Source organism: Myotis myotis, unplaced genomic scaffold, assembly GCF_014108235.1.
Source record: "Myotis myotis isolate mMyoMyo1 unplaced genomic scaffold, mMyoMyo1.p scaffold_m19_p_4, whole genome shotgun sequence".
Taxonomy (NCBI): domain Eukaryota; kingdom Metazoa; phylum Chordata; class Mammalia; order Chiroptera; family Vespertilionidae; genus Myotis; species Myotis myotis.
In genome coordinates, this window is record NW_023416346.1 from 125,240,810 (window position 1) to 125,257,976 (window position 17,167).

At 39.8% G+C, this 17,167-nt stretch overlaps 1 protein-coding gene across 16 annotated transcripts in view; it reads right to left on the reverse strand.

The window, feature by feature from the left end:
• CA5B (carbonic anhydrase 5B) overlaps positions 1 to 17,167 on the reverse strand; it is a 78,978-nt gene that overhangs the window by 44,835 nt on the left and 16,976 nt on the right. For 13 of the 16 annotated variants that reach the window (XM_036303995.1, XM_036303993.1, XM_036303998.1 and 10 more), the window contains one exon: positions 3,401 to 3,498. In XM_036303995.1, coding sequence (XP_036159888.1) covers positions 3,401 to 3,457 — 57 coding nt within the window. In that variant the 5' untranslated portion in view covers positions 3,458 to 3,498. Of the gene's footprint in view, positions 1 to 3,400; positions 3,499 to 5,080; positions 5,263 to 17,167 lie in introns of those variants that run through there. The other 3 variants (XM_036303991.1, XM_036304004.1, XM_036303989.1) reach the window with 3 other exon arrangements.

Below are 17,167 nucleotides of genomic sequence, written 5' to 3' on the forward strand. Positions count from 1 at the left end.
TCCTATATGTGGAATGCTGAAATGAGCATTGTATGAAGCAAGTTACAAGGATACAAATCCTGTGGACATTCACTACTTAAAACTTGTACAATAACTGTTTTCCATCTATTTTATAGAGATTTCCACCAAGCTATTTAACAATTAACTCATTTTTAGCACTTTCTATGTGATATGTAATGTGTGGTGTCTTTGGATTTGAAGTCAAGTTATTGACAGTGCTTCACATTTGTCACTAAGGTTTTGTCTTTCTATTCACCTGGAAGAACCAATAAAAGATGAATCACGCCACATTGGGCCACACATCTGACAATTTCTTTTGTTGTTATAAAAAAAGACCAAACATACAAGCACATCAGCCCATTGTCAGGAATTTACTTTATCCTGATATCAAAATCTTATTACCTTGAGAAATTTTCCATTTCATAGTTCTTTAATACCATGATTGATCTACTTTAAAACAATATGAAACAGTCATGGATAATGCTTTTATAATTATAATTACAGGAAATTTACTCTATCAGTGTAGTGTTTATTCATGATTCCTTTAAAAAGAATATTATAAGATGCTTATTTGAAGTTTTTAATAAAACATATTTTGAGATAATGGGTAAATTGTACAGACTGCCACTTATAAATTCTAAGATTAAAATGTATTAATGCATTTGAGACTAATAAGAATACTATTTAAAATGTAATATATACATATATTTATAGTTAAATCTGAAAAGTACTTAGAAAATTAGAAAACACTTTTCTTTCTTCTTTTTGTTAATCCTTACCTGAGGATATTTTTCCACTGATCTGTTAGAGTGGAAGAGAAGGAAAGACAGAGACAAACGTCGATGTGAGAGAAACACATCAATTGGCTGCCTCCTGCACGCACCCCGACCAGGGACTAGGCTAGGGCCAGGGCCAGGGAGGAGCCTGCAACCAAGGCACGTGCCCCTGACTGGAATTGAACCTGGGACCCTTTGGTTACAGGCCGACACTCTATCCACTGAGTCAAACTGGCCAGGGCAGAAAACACTTTTCTAAGTAATTATTGGGTTATAGAAAAATATGAAAACTATAATTATGATTATTTTGAAAATTTATAATAGTGAGGAAAATTAACAGCCACAGATGTTTTCATTATTAACTAAGACTCAAAATAAATGAGCTTATTAGTCAATTCAAGAGTTATTAAAAGAATAGCAACACAAGTTGAACAACTGGAAGGAGTGTTACAGGATTTCAGGGCAGGAGGAATAGGGAAACTGAGACAGGAAAGTTAAAACAAGGCCAAACAATGTGGGCAGTTTGCAGCCAGCTTGTAACTAACAAGCCATTATCTTCCCCAGCCAAGGACACAAGAGCAAATGGTTAAAAACCTCCCTAATGAGAGAAAGCAGAAAAGAAGGGGAAAAGAGATAAGGGAAAAGGGCCATTTTACTCCCTAAGCCAGTGGTTCTCAACCTTGGCTGCACATTAGAATCACCTGGGAATCTTTTTAAAATCCTGATTTCTGGGCCTCATCCTCCGGAAATTCTGTTTCTTTGTCACTAATGTTGTGGCCCCACCCCATCACAAAGAGAATTTCTGGAGGATGAGGCTCAGAAATCAGGATTGTAAAAAGATTCCCAGGTGATTCTAATGTGCAGCCAAGGTTGAGAACCACTGCCCTAAGCCGAGAAGCCAGCAGTCTCAAGACTTGGCAAGATCAAGTTGCCAGGTGCTTCTCGTGAATTCTGGAGAGAGAGAGAGAGAGAGAGAGAGAGAGAGAGAGAGAGAGAGAGAGAGAGAGAGGGAGGGAGGGAGGGAGGGAGGGAGGGAGGGAGGGAGGGAGGGAGGGAGGGAGGGAGAGAGAGAGAGAGAGAGAGAGATTTTAAAAATTACTGTGTACCAAAAAATTCAGCAGAGGAATTTTGAAACCTATAGATAGGAGGGTATATAATGCCTTGGACCCCACCCAACCTGCTCTTCAGATGAGCTGAGAGCCCATCTGCACTTCATAAGCCAGATACAGTGGGGCCTTGACTTACGGGTGTCCCGACTAACGAGTTTTTTGAGATACCAGCTGTCTCAGCCGATTTTTTGCATTGAGTTGATAGAGTAATTTGAGGTAAGGAGCTCCTTAACGAGCTCGGTCTCGGAACAAATTAAACTTGTAAGTCAAGCCCCCACTGTATATAGGTTTGCTTATTTTGATTTTTCAATAAAGGTGCATGCTTTAATTGCTTTAATAAATTGGCTTTTCACAACAGAGTCAAGGTCTCTGGTATAAATTCATTTATATGAGAAGACAAGGATCAATGTTGGGTACAGCCCTCTCCACTGACTCTGGGCTGTCCTGTCTGGTAATACCTCTCTGCGGTTGGTGAGAGGTGCCTCTAACAGGAGGACTTAATAAATGTAAATAAGATAGATAAATCAGAAATAGAAAGACAAGAAATGAAATTAATCCAAGAACACGTTCTTTGAAAATACAACAAAAAATAGCAAGACTTCTGGCAAGTCTAATGGAAAATGAGAAAAAAATTAATGTATTCATTACCAAATATATAGGGAACATAGCAACACATATTTTATGGGAAATATTCTATAAAGCTCATGAGAATACTGGAAAATATGAATGAATTCAATGATTTTCTTAGAAATTATAAGGAGTCTAAATATATTTTAAAAGAAGTATAAGCCCAGCCAGGTGTAGCTCAGCTGTTGAGCATCGACCTTGGAACCAAGAGGTGATGGGTTCCATTCCCAGTCAGGGCACATGCCCGGGTTGCGGGCTCGATCCCCAGTGGGGGGCTTGCAGCAGGCAGCCAATCAATGATTCTCTCTCATCATTGATGCTCCTATCTCCCTTCCTCTCTGAAATCAATACAAATATATTTAAAAAAAGAATAAATTCTGAAATGACTAAAAGTGAGAAAAAATGGAAAATTTTCAGAGAACTGTTTGCCCCAAATATGCAAGGTCCAGATCATTTACTGGTAAAGTTTTTATTTCTTATGCTTTTAAAATATTTCTCTATATAGAAAATATTGGAACTATTTTATCCAATTTTCAAGATGGTAATGTAATGATTTTTAAAAATCATCAAGAATTAGCACATGAAAAGGAACCCATGTGCTATTCTTCTTATAAAATTAGATCTAAAAATCCAAGGGAAAACAATAGCAAAATAAGTAAAGTAGCATGTTAAACAGCTTCAAAATGAGTACTTCTAAGGGTTGGATAAATGTAAAGAAATTTATTCGTTTAATGCACCAAATGATTAAAAACCCAATGATCATACTAATACATACTGAAGAGGCAGCTGAAAAAAATTCAACATCAACTACTGATAGAAAGAACTTTTAGTAAACTAGGAATAAAACATACTTTTATCTCAAGACACATCATATTGACAGTGACTCACCAGATCCTGTGGAAGATCAGCATTCTCATTAGAGTAAGGAAGGCAACAAGGCTCCATACTATTCTCACCATTATGATGTACCTGTTCTGATAGGGCCACTACAAGGAGACAAAACAACAACAGCATCAACAGTTAGGTATTACTGTTCAAAAGTAGGAGATACATTTAAAATGATGTGTAGATGACATGAAATATAGGATTGCTTACCAGGAAAATGCAAGAGGATAATCATATCAAATTGAAAGGGAAAATGAATAACTGACAAAGAATGTCTGTACACACACACACACACACACACACACACACTGGTGCAAAAAAATTGAGGACAAACACTTTGACAGAAAAGGACAAAGCATTAAATAAGCAATTTACAAACAAAATACAAATGACCATTTAACATATAAAATGTTCAGCTTTACATGAAACAAAAAAATTGCAAATCAAAGCAGTATTTATACACTGCTGTACCATTTTATTTGCCAAAAGAGCTTTAAGGACACGGGTAAATGAACTTACACATAGTGCAAAAAAATATGTACACAGACATAAAACCTTTGAAAAGAATTTTACATTTTTGCATATCATTTGATGCAGGACAATGAAAAATAAATACACACATAGTGCAAGAGAGATATGTACACAGACATAACAGTTCTGAAAAGAATCTTACATTTTTTGTATATCATTTGCCTCCAAAACTTAAATTTTAAGAATTTATACCAAAGGTGTTATTACAAGTGAGCAAAAAATTGTTAGCACCCAGAATATTTATTATAGCATTTTTATTATAGGAAAATGGAAAATAAGAAATTAGAATTGCCCTAGCCAGTTTGGCTCGGTGGATAGAGCATCGGCCTGCGGACTGAAAGGTCCCAGGTTCGATTCCGGTCAAGGGCATGTACCTGGGTTGTGGGCACATCCCAAGTAGGAGATGTGCAGGAGGCAGCTGATCGATGTTTCTCTCTCATCGGTGTTTCTAACTATCTCTCTCCCTTCCTCTCTGTAAAAAAATCAATAAAATATATTTTTAAAAAAAGAAATTAGAATAAAAAACAAATGATTCATTACCACTATATTATAGAGGAATAGTTAATGATGTGGAAATATATCCAAAATACACTAAGTTCAAGCAAGAAGGGGACAAAGCTTCACAATAGTATAACCTCAAGTTTGTTAATGAGACTAATAGAAACAATACACGTTTAAGGTGTACACTAAGTTGATTTGATACATTTATATATTGCAATATGCTTATCACCATCGTGTTAGCTAACACCTTTACCACATAACATAATTATAATTTCTTTTTTGTGGTCAGAACAATTAAGATGTAGTCTCTTAGCAACCTTGAAATTTATAGTACAGTATTTTTGTCCATACTGTGCTGTGCCTTAGATCTCCTAGACTTATTTATTGGTTTCAAGTTTCTACTCTTAAACACGGCTCCAATTCCTAGTTTTGTTTTTAAAAAGAAATCTATTTGTATTCACACACACACACACACACACACACACACACACACACACACACAGGAAGACCCAAGGCTAAGAAAGATATGTTCCAAATATTTGGACATTAACAATGGTCATTGATGCTGGTGGAATTACAAGTGACTTCTACTTTTGTCTTTTGGCTTCTCTGTTATTTTCTATAAAGAACTTAAATTGCTTTTGTTTTTACCTTTAAAAAATGATGCAACAAACATTGGGAAGTCATAATTCAATAGGGAAGAGATTTTCTTCTCATTTCAAATGAATGGCTTAGACTACGATTCAGCATTTTACTGTCTTCAACCTTAGTCACATAGAGGATTAAGCAAAAGAAAAAGAGGTATTTGATACTTTTATGACATTTCAGGCTAAAGGAAAGCTGAATTGGATTTCTGTCTCTAACCTGACTTTTGTTTTTTGATGCCAGTTATCAGCTTGTTGCAATCTCTATCTATTGACTTTTCTTTCCCATGATGACTTTATCTTATCTAACATTTGCCAAGATAACTTGATCTAGTCTGACTTTGTTTGCAAGGGTTAGCTATGTGAGCTTTTCCTTCTAGGAAATTTTCATTTTAGTGACATGAAAATTCACTAAATAGTGACACTTCTAGAATGGGGGGGCTAACTTTTGGCTGCCTCTCCCTCTAGTCTAACTTCGCCTGACTCTGAGCCCTTGCAACCAAAGTGGAGGAAAGGCAAACAAGTTTCTACAGGTGGAGTTAGCAAACACAAATGGGTCAGATGATAACATACCACCCTAATTAGGAGGGGGAAATGGTGTGATTCTCAAAGTGTTGAAGAAGTGTCATTGTTTGCATTTTCTCATTGTTGCTTTAAAAATCCAAACTTTCTATTTAACATCCGGGTCACCCAACCTAATTTTCCCACTCATGGTTTTCAAGCCACAAGGTCGAGTTTGGGGGGCAAATGCATGAAGAGGCAGCATGGAAGAGAGGACAGCAGCCCTGACATGGACCCTCTGTGGGGCTTCTACTGGCCTCTAAGAGTGCCCCCCAGGGAAGGAGTCTCGTCCATTCTTTATCTTACTCAGAGCATCTCTGAGGTTTTGCTGCAGTCTCAGCTTTTACACCATGATGACCTGAGATGCAGTGTGGCTCAGTGTGGCGGAGAGAGGGTTCAAGTGACACCTATTCACTCCTCCCATTGCCACCAATGCCTTGAACAGGAGCCTTCATTTCCTTGCTGTAAGGTAATTAGAACAACTGCACCAGTGAGGTGCTCTTTGGAGGATTAAAGAAAGAACCCAGCAGACCTAGTTTGTGGTGCGCAGCTCTTAATGACTGCTCTATGGCATCACTGACCACTGTGCTCACCAGCCACATGTGGCTACTTAATTTAATCAAGAATTCCTTTCACAGCAGCACCAGCCCCATTTCAAGTGCTCAACAGTCACCCATGTCTACTGGCTACCACTCTGTGTGGTGCAGCTAGGAGCATTTCCATCATCACAGGGTGTTCCATTGGACAGCGCTGCGCTATGTCATCAGCTGTGATTTTGCACAGCTGCCACACCCTCGGGCTGACCAAAATCATCCCCTTTGAATTGGAGGCTGGGCCAGGATGTGTACCTGCAGAAGTGTGAGTCAGGTAAGGCCCTTCTTGCAAGGCCTTTGTCTCCAGAGGTAGAAAGGAGTGATATTAGCTTTCCAAATTAAGATAGCTTATCTGTCAGCCAGATAGATACTTTAGGCCTGAAAAGATGGGAAGTTCATACCTGGAAAAAACCTCCAGAGAGGACTCAATTCTTTCCATCCTGCACTTAACCAGACAACAAAAGGACAAGGGGCGAGAGGCGGGGGGCGGGGGGGGGGGGCGGCTAGGGCAGGAGAATTCTGATTTTGAGTCAGCAGGGGAAACATTCTTTCAAGCTAGAGTTTGCAAGGCACAACTAACTTGTTTTCCAAACAGGTTTTTGTAAATAACTGACAGGAGATGGGCTGCTTCTATCAAAGTATTAACCCAAGTGATGGGGGTTAATTATTAAACCTTCTAGCTGGTGGCTTGCTTGTTTGTCTGCTATTCTAATCTGGGTCATAGAATGGCTAAGGCAGCTTTAAGTGGAGGGCAGGGTTTGTTTTATATTTTCCTTTCTCTGTTTGCGCTTAGCTTTCCACCATGAAACTGTGTTGTGGACTCTTTCTCCTGGTGACTACTATTCATGTTCAACTCTGGGAATCAGGTATGTCACCTTGAAACTTAAAAATAGATTGAGTTCTCCGTTGTCTGATTGGCAAGTCTTTGACTTAAAGAACTAGTTATTTTTCTAAATTTGCAACTGAATGAAGGCTTGAAAGTTAAGCCTCTGTTCTATTAATTTGGATAAAACTATTAAAACATCTATGAACTGAATTTAACCTTTTGGGAATATTTGCAGCCAAGTATTTGTAGCTCTGTTTTCTGGTCACTCCAGTTGCATTAAATATTATAATTTTGCAGGCTCTGTTTGGCACATTTTGCCATCACATGCTGCTCTTTCAAGTGCTCAGTAGCCACCTATGTCTGCCATATTGGACAGCACAGATACAGAACGTTCCATCATTCCAGATAGTTTCATTGGATGGCACTGTTCTATATCATTAGCTTTAATTTTATACAACTGCCAGACCTTAGCATTGACCAAAACCATTCCCTCTGCAAGAAAATGCTTTTACAGTGAACTTAGTATCAGGCCAGCTTGGGAGATAAAACAGTTAGTGGAGCATCTATGTGTTCATTTCTAAAACTTAGTTTCTAATAACACTGTGCTTTCTTTAGTAATGGGCCCGTCTTTAAGCTTGAATAAATTATTCCAAAGACCTCACTCTGATGTTTTATTAAATAATGGATTCAAATGGAAATTATTAATAAAATGGTTTTGCTTAAAGTATTTATGGTAGATATCCAAACTGATGGATAAATATATGCAACTAGTATGTGTTGCTGGATTTGTGAAGCCACATGTGAGATATAAAGATGTGTTCCTTTCAATTTCACACATTCATTGAGCACCTATTATGTGTCAAGTATATGCACAGCAGGCAGCTAAACTACTATGAACATTCCTGTCGCAAATAGTCCCAAAAGGTTAAATGTAGTTCCGGTATGCTTTCTTTTCCTGGGAGATTTACCAGGAGTGAAATTGCATATTTAGCTTTAGTAACTCTTTCCTTATCATCTTGTAAATTGTATATTTACATTCCTTTTATGCATGGAGACTATCTCTTCGAAATGTTTTGAATGCTCTAGCTTTCAATCCTTTAAAACTTACCCAAGATAAGTAGTTCCATTGGCAGGATACTTAATCTAGAACTATGTCAGTCCTGTTTTAATCTAAATCATTTGATGCTTTGGTTTTGTGAAGAAAAGTCAACTCGTACCCAACACCAGTTGGTTTACACTCTTGGAATTAAGAGGAAGCAATGAAAAGACAGAAGATCAAGGAAAATTATCCCAAACATCTGAAAAACAACTTAATCTCAGGCTCCAAGTAGATCTGGCTAGCATCTTCATCTACATCTGCTTCACTGAGCATGTCATTTTCATATTCATTTGAGCAGGCTTATCTCCATCTCAGCATTCTGTTAATAAGCCTTTCCTGTGTAAATAATGTCTGTGTTTAACACTGAACAACAATGGTCTTTTTTGAAGTTTGTAGACATGAAAACTTTCTACACTTCAGCTCTTTAAGCAGGTCAGAGGAACCAAAGGGAGAATGAAACTCAAACTCATTTTCCCTTATATTTTGAAAGTCACTTTGAGGAAAGAGGATTATCAAAATTAGTCACTAAAATGAAGATCTGGGTTTTATTTGTATTTCAGCAAGTCATTCTTTTTATGTCTGAATTTATTATAGGTAGTGAAAGAGAGCCTATCTAAACCCAGTCTTCCTTTATGCTCAGAGAGTTGTTTCACTACAATGTAAATTAGTTTTTAAAATCCATCCTTTGTTGCCCTGACTGGTTTGGCTCAGTGGATAGAGCGTTGGCCTACAGACTCAAGGGTCCCGGGTTCGATTCTGATCAAGGGCATGTACCTTGGTTGCGGGCACATCCCCAGTAGGAGGTGTGCAGGAGGCAGCTGATCGATGTCTCTCTCTCATCGATGTTTCTAACTCTCTATCCCTCTCCCTTCCTCTCTGTAAAATATCAATAAAATATATTAAAAAAAATCCATCCTGTGAGCAAAATAGCCATGACCAATAGACATATGAGACAGCCCCTCTGGTTTTCAGTCAGTGAGAATACTTCGAACACAGTGGTGGCTTCAGATTTTGTCTAGTGATGAGTGGGAAGGCTATGGGGGAACTATGTTGAAATTACAAGCAAGCTTCCCTTTCACTGAAATCTATTTATATAGAATGGCTATGAGAGAGGGGCTTATGGAAAATACCATAGGCTAAATTCCCCCCAGCTCATTCCATGGGGCCACTACTGTCTACATACTTGCACCTTTACACGTGTAAAGTTGCACACACATACAAAAAAAACAAAAACAAAACAAAGAACAAACCAGCAATAAGTAAGTGACACAGAGTAGCTGTTGCTACTCGTATGGTACACAACATTTTCCAAACCCAAATTGGGCAACATGGTTGACTACAATGATTGTCCTTAGGAAATGCTCTTCATTGTGACTATAGACCAGTGGAGAGAATGGTGGTAAACATGTGTTACGAAGGAAGAGAACTACTTTGAAAACAATAGGGTGGGCTGGGGGCTGCTTATGTTGAGTGATCAGAAGTAGACCTCTCTGAAGAGATGTGATTTAAACTGAGACTGGATTAACAAGAAGCCTGTAAGGGGAGCAACGTTCCAGGCAGGAGGAGCTGGCACTTGGCAGGACGTCCTGAATGGAGGGACGTGCTGGTCCTGCTGCCAGACAGTGTGAGTCCCAGCAATACTGCTGTTGTGGCTGAGTGACAAGGTTGCCTAATGAATCAGGATGTGTTTAAAATGCAATGCAAAGTCTTGAGCTGACTTCCACATGCCCTACCATAAAGGAGGCTTCATCTTATTTTTTTGTAATATATTTTTATTGATATCAGAGAGGGAGAGGGAGAGAGATATATAAACATCAATGAAGAGAGTCATTGATCAGCTGCCTCCTGCATGCCCCCCACTGGGGATCAAGCCCGCATCCTGGGCCTGTGCCCTGACTGGGAATTGAACTGTGACCTCCTGGTTCATAGGTCGATGCTCAACCACTGGGAAACACTGGCCAGCCAAGGAGGCCTCATCTTTATACAAACACTTCCCCTGTGGGAAAGGGCACAACAAAATACTAGATGGGCTTAAAGATAACTTTGAAGAGAGGTGGCCATATCCCTTGTGGCCCCTGGATGGAAGACATGCTTGGCAACTGGCTCAGGTTTGAAATCTTCTGCCTTTTAGAGACCTTTTGGTGCCAATGTGGGGCAGAATAAATTCTGGAGAGTAGCTGTTATGGAATGAATTGTGTCCCCTCAAAATTCACATGTTGAAATCCTAGCCCCCAGTACCTCAGAATGTAATTGTATTTAGAGATATGGTCTTTAAATAGGTAATTAATGTAAAAAGAGGTCTTATACATGGGCCCTAATCTAATACGAATGGTGTCTTTAAAAGAAGAGAAGATTAGGACACAGGTACAGAGAGGGAAGACATGTGAAGAGAGGAAAGCCATTGACTAGCCAAAGAGCGAGCCCTCAGAAGAAATCAACCCTCTCCATGCCGTGATCTTGTACTTCTATCCTCCAGAACGGTGAGAAAGTGCATTTTTGTTGTTTAAGCTATCTAGTCTGCAGTATTTATTACAGCAACCCTATCAACACAGTAGCAGACATCCATTTCTAGGATGGCTTCAGGAATTCAAATCTTGAACATTTGCTGTCTATTATTTTGCCCACCCCATTATTGCTTATTCTATGAATATTACAGAAAACTTGAAGATACTGAGATGCACTGAATTGAAAATGTAAAGAGTAACTCACTAAAGATAGTCAAGAAATAAACAGAATAATGAGTACTCTCATTTTCATCCCACTTTTTGCCTGGTCCTTACTATAGTATCTCTTATACCAGCTTAATCACCTCCAATGACAGCAAGCTCAGTATCTCCTGAGGATGTCCTGGCGTATTGGGAAACCCACAGTTGGCATATTCTTGGTCCAGTGTAACACTGACTGACTGTGAAAGAGAATGTCCTTTCTAAAGGGAGGCCTGGCTGCATGCACGCAGGGGGTGCTGGAGAGCTGAACCGGTCCAGTCCCCATCAGCCCAAGCAGGCAGTGGGAGAGAAGGCTGGGGATTCAGAGAGGCAGAGGGTGTGAGGCTACAGAGAGGCTGTGGCATTTCCACTCTTTTCCCCATAGCACTCGGGCGGGACTGAGTTCCAATGTGTATACACCCTGCAGCCAGGTGGGGTGCTGACAGCTGGGCCCATGCTGAGTTGGGGCCCATGCCGCACCAGTGACTGTGTGTTCTGAGTGATCGTCAGATGGAGAACTGCTCACAGAGAGTACAGTTGTCTGTGAGAGGAGAGACTTTGTAATAGCCAGAAGCAATAGGAAAGTTACCCATCTGCTCCAAATGTCATCAAGGAGTGGGGAAGGAAGAGCTGACAGCACCCAAAGGCAATGGTGAGGGAAACATGGATTTCTTTCTTTATTGTGCTCTACTAAGGCCGGTCTGTTGAACCGCATTGCTGTGGTAGAATCCAGAGAATTCTGTAACCTTACTGAAAACCTACTATGTGCTAGCCCTGAAATTACTATAACGGATAAGACCAAATCTAGCCTGATTCATGCTGTTATGCAGTTCACAAACAAAAGATGACTTCTACATTTTTAAATGGTCAGAAAATAAAGAGGAAGAATATTCATGACACATGAAAAGTATCTGAAATTCAAATTTCAGTGTCCACACATAAAGTCCCATTGGAACACAGCCATGGTAATTTGGGCACCTATGGTCTATGGCTGTTTTCCTGAGACAAGGAAAGACATGAAATATTTAGTGGGCCCTTTACAGAAAAGTTTGCTAGCCCCCATAGAAGGCCATGACCTCTGATCCCAAAGGGTGTCAATCTAGCAAGAGAAAACCTCTTAGAAATAGTTCAATGACAAATTGTTTTTTTAATGATAGTCCTTACAGTGAATTGGTCTTAATCTTTCATAATGAACATCAATCAGATCAAATTAAATAATGTGAACTACTTTGAAGCATACAGGGAAAAACCATGTGTCGTAAATTATTAATCTCTATGGAATTCCCATTGTGCTATTCTATAGTTGTAGATATAAAAATCAGAATGGGCTATGTAATTGACTGTACCCCATGCAAAACCAAAATGCAGGCCTTGTTAAAAAATGATTAAGAATCTCAACATGGCAAAAGCAGAACTTTAAAGGCAGGGGCCTGTGTGTCACCCTGGTCCCGTGCCCAAAAAGCTGGCCCTGGCAAGGATTATAGGAAGCTAGATTAAACATGATGAAAATGAGGCAAGTCCTTTGAAGTAATTATTTACAAATTTTGTTAGGAAATGGTTTTATTATTTGCTTTAAAATTTTTTAATTATTTATTGTTGAAAGTATTATATATGTCTCCTTTTTCCCCCACTGACCTCTCCCCTGCTGCCCCCCCCCGCCCCCCCCCCCCCCCCCCCCCGCCACCCCAGCACATGTCCCCACACTCCTACTGTCTGTGTCCTTTGGTTATGCTTATATGCATGCATACACATCCTTTGTTTGATCTCTTACCACCCCCCTTTGCTTTCTTTTTTTTTTTTTTAACCAGAAAGGACAATGGATGAAAAATTCTCTGGAAAGAAGGCTCTAGTTAAATTAGGTCAGGTTACCTGAGGTTTTCATGGGACTTTGATTGAGGATGGCAAACAGATGTTTTCAAGTAGTTTTTTTAAAATATTTTTATTGATTTCAGAGAGGAAGAGAGAGATAGAAATATCAATGATGAGAAAGAACAATTGATCAGCTGCGTCTTGCAGGTCCCACACTGGGGATCGAGCCCACAACCTGGGCATGTGCCCTGAATGAGAATCGAACTGTGACCTCCTGGTTCATAGTTCGATGCTCAACCACTGAGCCATGCAGGCTGAGCAATTTTTAAGTTTTTAAAATAAAATTTAGGCCAGATTTATTAAAACTGTTTCACCGGGAATTTTAAAAATTGAAATGTATTTTATATAAATATTGTGTAAGTTTAAGGTGTACAACATATTGATTTGATACATTTATATATTGCAATATGATTGCCATTGTAGCATTAGCTAACACCTCCATCATGTCACATAATTATTTTTTTGTGTGATGGGAATACTTAAGACATAGTCTGTTAGCAAATTTGATATTTACAAAATAGTATTATTGTCCATCATCACTATACTGTGCACTAAATCTCTAGGACTTATTTATCTATTAGTTGCAAGTCACAGGCATATTATAATGTTGAAAGTAGTTTCTATAGAAAATATAATCTAAGTTTAGATTATTTCCCAAGATTACCCAAATGTGTTTTTTTTTAGAATAATTTATTTTTTTGCAAGAGAGGTAGAAGTCTAACTCAGGCATGACATTTTCTTTCTGAGTTAATGGTGTAGGGCACAAATGGGTTTCCTCCTCTGCCTATTCAAGGAAAAGTCTTGTGATCTAAACAAGGAACAACGTGCTGTTGTATCCATGGTAAGGGGATTAACAGCCTTGTGCTTGTAAGACAGCATCCCAGCTCCTATTTAGTCCTTTTGATTTCCAGAAACAAGAGCCTGATTCTTAGACCCCTTGGATGCACTTGGCCCTGTCTGGTGCCATTGATGAGAAATGGCAATGGAGCCAATTCTTGGAGAATCACCTTCAGTCCAGGGCTCCCCACACTTGAGGAAAGGCATTGGGCACTAGTACCTTTTTAGTGATTTGCTGAAAGAAGCCACTTATGTACGCATCAAAATCATTTCTTGGTAAAAACTATTGGTCAAAATGATTATTGAAGTAAATTTAAAGAATTCCATCAGACCCATCTATATTTACAGTCTGAAAATGTAGAGTTTCTATTTAGCTGTGCTAATGGCATCTCAGTTTATTACATTAAAACACTCTTTAAAAGACATATTTAGGTCAGTAAGTGTTGGTTGATTAATTTATCCACTTGGGCAAACCTTAGAACAGCGGTTCTCAACCTATGGGTCGCGACCCCTTTGGGGGTCGAACGACCCTTTCACAGGGGCCGCCTAAGACCATCCTGCATATCAGATATTTACATGACGATTCCTAACAGTAGCAACATGACAGTTATGAAGTAGCAACGAAAATAATTTTATGGTTGGGTCACAACATAAGGAACTGTATTTAAAGGGCCAGAAGGTTGAGAACCACTGCCTTAGAGGAACTTCAGTGTGGTCCCATTTGGAAGAAAGATCAGGGAAGAAGTCACCTTATTTATACACAATCTATATATGGAAGGAATTTGTGTCTTTAGTTGTTAACCACTAAAGTCTATACCAGTGGTCGGCAAACTACGGCTCGCGAGCCACATGCGGCTCTTTGACCCCTTGAGTGTGGCTCTTTCATAAAATACCATGTGCGGGCGCGCATGTACAGTGCGATTGAAACTTTGTGGCCCATGCGCAGAAGTCGGTATTTTGTGGAAGAGCCACACTCAAGGGGCCAAAGAGCCGCATGTGCTCGCGAGCCGCAGTTTGCCGACCACTAGTCTATACAATCAGTCTTCATGTTACTTCCATTTTAGCACCAACTTTCCTCACATTTACATTTCCTCTTAGCTACCCCTATATACACTATGTTCAGGAATCTTTGTATACTACAGTTATTTGTGTTACTATGTTGTCTGAATATCTCTGAGTGGGTAAAGTTCTGTAGAAGCAATCTTTCTCCTTTCCTTTACCCCTTTTTTATTTTTGCAGTCCTGACCCAATTTACTCTCTCTTTGTCCCTCTTAGAATAATGTACACAGTGAGTAGAAACAAGAGAGTTCATTACTCCATTCTGCAATTCATTCATCCTCCCCTTCTTTTCAGTTATTGAGTGCCCACATTGGCCACAGGCCAAGAATACCAGGGCTCACAGTGTAGGGCAGATTTGGGCCTTGACCTCATGTCCCAGAGCCCAGAGAAGTTTTGTGTGGCAGATGACAACATCTTTGAAAGTCTCCCTAGCGCCCCTCACCAGGGATGCTCTTTGCTTGGAGGCAATGAAGTTCAAATCTGGGCAGGGATGAGCAACCCTTCTGACAAAGGTGCCCTTTGCCCTCCCCACTGGCCTGGGTCTATTCTCAGACAGGGCATGGAGTCCTGTGTGCAGATTCTGACATCTCAGGACTTATTGGCTTCCACTTGGGTTTCTCATCTTTTGGTGCCCTCAGGACACTGTGACTTTGGTCTTCAAGGGTCTTAGTGGCACTAAACACCTGCACCTGGCACTTATGAGCAGGGTCATGGAATCTAAATGCCCTTGCAGTAGGAAATCTTCCTAACCATCCCTAACCATATTGACTAATCAATGTTAGTTTTTAGTAAACATTTATGTCATATCTATAGTTCATTATATCATACCCAGACAAGGTTTTCAATTACTCTTTAGCTCTTGCTAAAATATATCTATATATTAATTTATATGGACATATACATGTTTTAATTTAGAATAATTTTAGATTTTAAGAGTTGTACAGAGAGTTCCTGTCTAACAATGGTTCTCAACTGGGACAATTCTGTGTCCCATCCTCATCCTAGGACATTTGGAAACATATGAGGACATTGTTGGTTTTAAAACTGTGGTAGGTAAGGGGATATGATGAAAGAGAGGTGGTACTGTAATATAGTTGGTAGAGGCCAGGAATGATCCAAACTTCCTACAAGGAACAGGACAGCTGCCAACATGAGGACAGGCCCCAAATGTCAAAGTGCTGAGATTGAGAAACCCTGCTCGAGACTCTTTACCCAGCTTCTTTTAATGCTATTATCTTGCTGAAGCAATGCATTCATCACAACTAAGAAATTAATGCTGGATCAATACTATGGACTCCAGAGTTCACAATTTAATATTTCCTGAGGGTTTCTCATGATTTACCAATCTAAGGATTTTCGGAGAAGAGAATCACAGAGGCAAAGTAGCTTTCTCCCCATCTGGTGTCAGGGTGCATCACGTCCACATCACATCACTGGTGATGTTGAACTTGATGCTTTGGATCAGGGGGCATCTGCCAAGTTTCCCTTTTCAACCTGTATATACTAAAGAAAGCCTCTAAACCCACTGAGTTGTGTCCCAATGGAAACATTAAATATAATTAAAGAACTTGAATTCATGGTAAGGGACAGTGTAGTTTCATGGTGAGGAGGACACAGGGAAGAACTGATGGAGTGTATGCATTCCTCTTCCTGTTTTATTTTTCTTACAGCATTTCTCCCACCTGGCAGTGTGTACATTTATTTACTTGGTTATCGTCTGTCCCCACCCCTTTAGAAATCAAGCTCCAAGGGAGAATACAGCTATTTTCTGCCTCTAAAGACAAATACCACAAAATTCATGTTTGAGCAGTATTTAAAGAGACGTTAGGTGGGAAGAAAATCATAGGCAAGTGTCCAAATGACCACTTACTTGGCTCCTGGCCTCCTCTCTTATGCCAGCAGTATTACTTGGTGTTTGTTTAATTTATAAAAATGGCATGTGCTACATATAACATTACACCTCCCATCCTTTTCATTCAATAAGTGCAGTTTTGAGATTTATCCTTTTATTAAAAAATGGGTAGCTCTAGTTCAGCAGATTTCCACTGGAGGTGATTTTTGTCCTTCAGGAGATATTTGGCAATGCCTGGAGACATTTTAAAAAATATTTTTATTGATTTCAGAGAGGAAGGGGGAGAGAGAGAGAGAAGAGAGAGAGAGAGAGAGAGAGAGAGAGAGAGAGAGAGAGAGAGAGAGAGAGAAACATCAATGATGAGAATCACTGACTGGCTGCCTCCTGTACACCCCACACTGGGGATCTAGCCCACAACCCAGGCATGTACCCTGACCAGTAATCAAACTGTGACCTCCTGGTTCACAGATTGACACCCAACCACTGAGCCATGCCGGCTGGGCTGCAGACATTTTTGATTGTCACTAGCGGAGGTGGCCTAATGACAACTACTCGAGAGAGGCCAGGGTTGCTGCTAAACATCCTGCAATGCACAGCACAGCTACCCAACACAGAATTATCTGGCTCAATAGTCCAGATGCCCTGGTCTCTTTCTTTCCTTCAATCTGTGGACTCGCTTGATAGCACAGACCA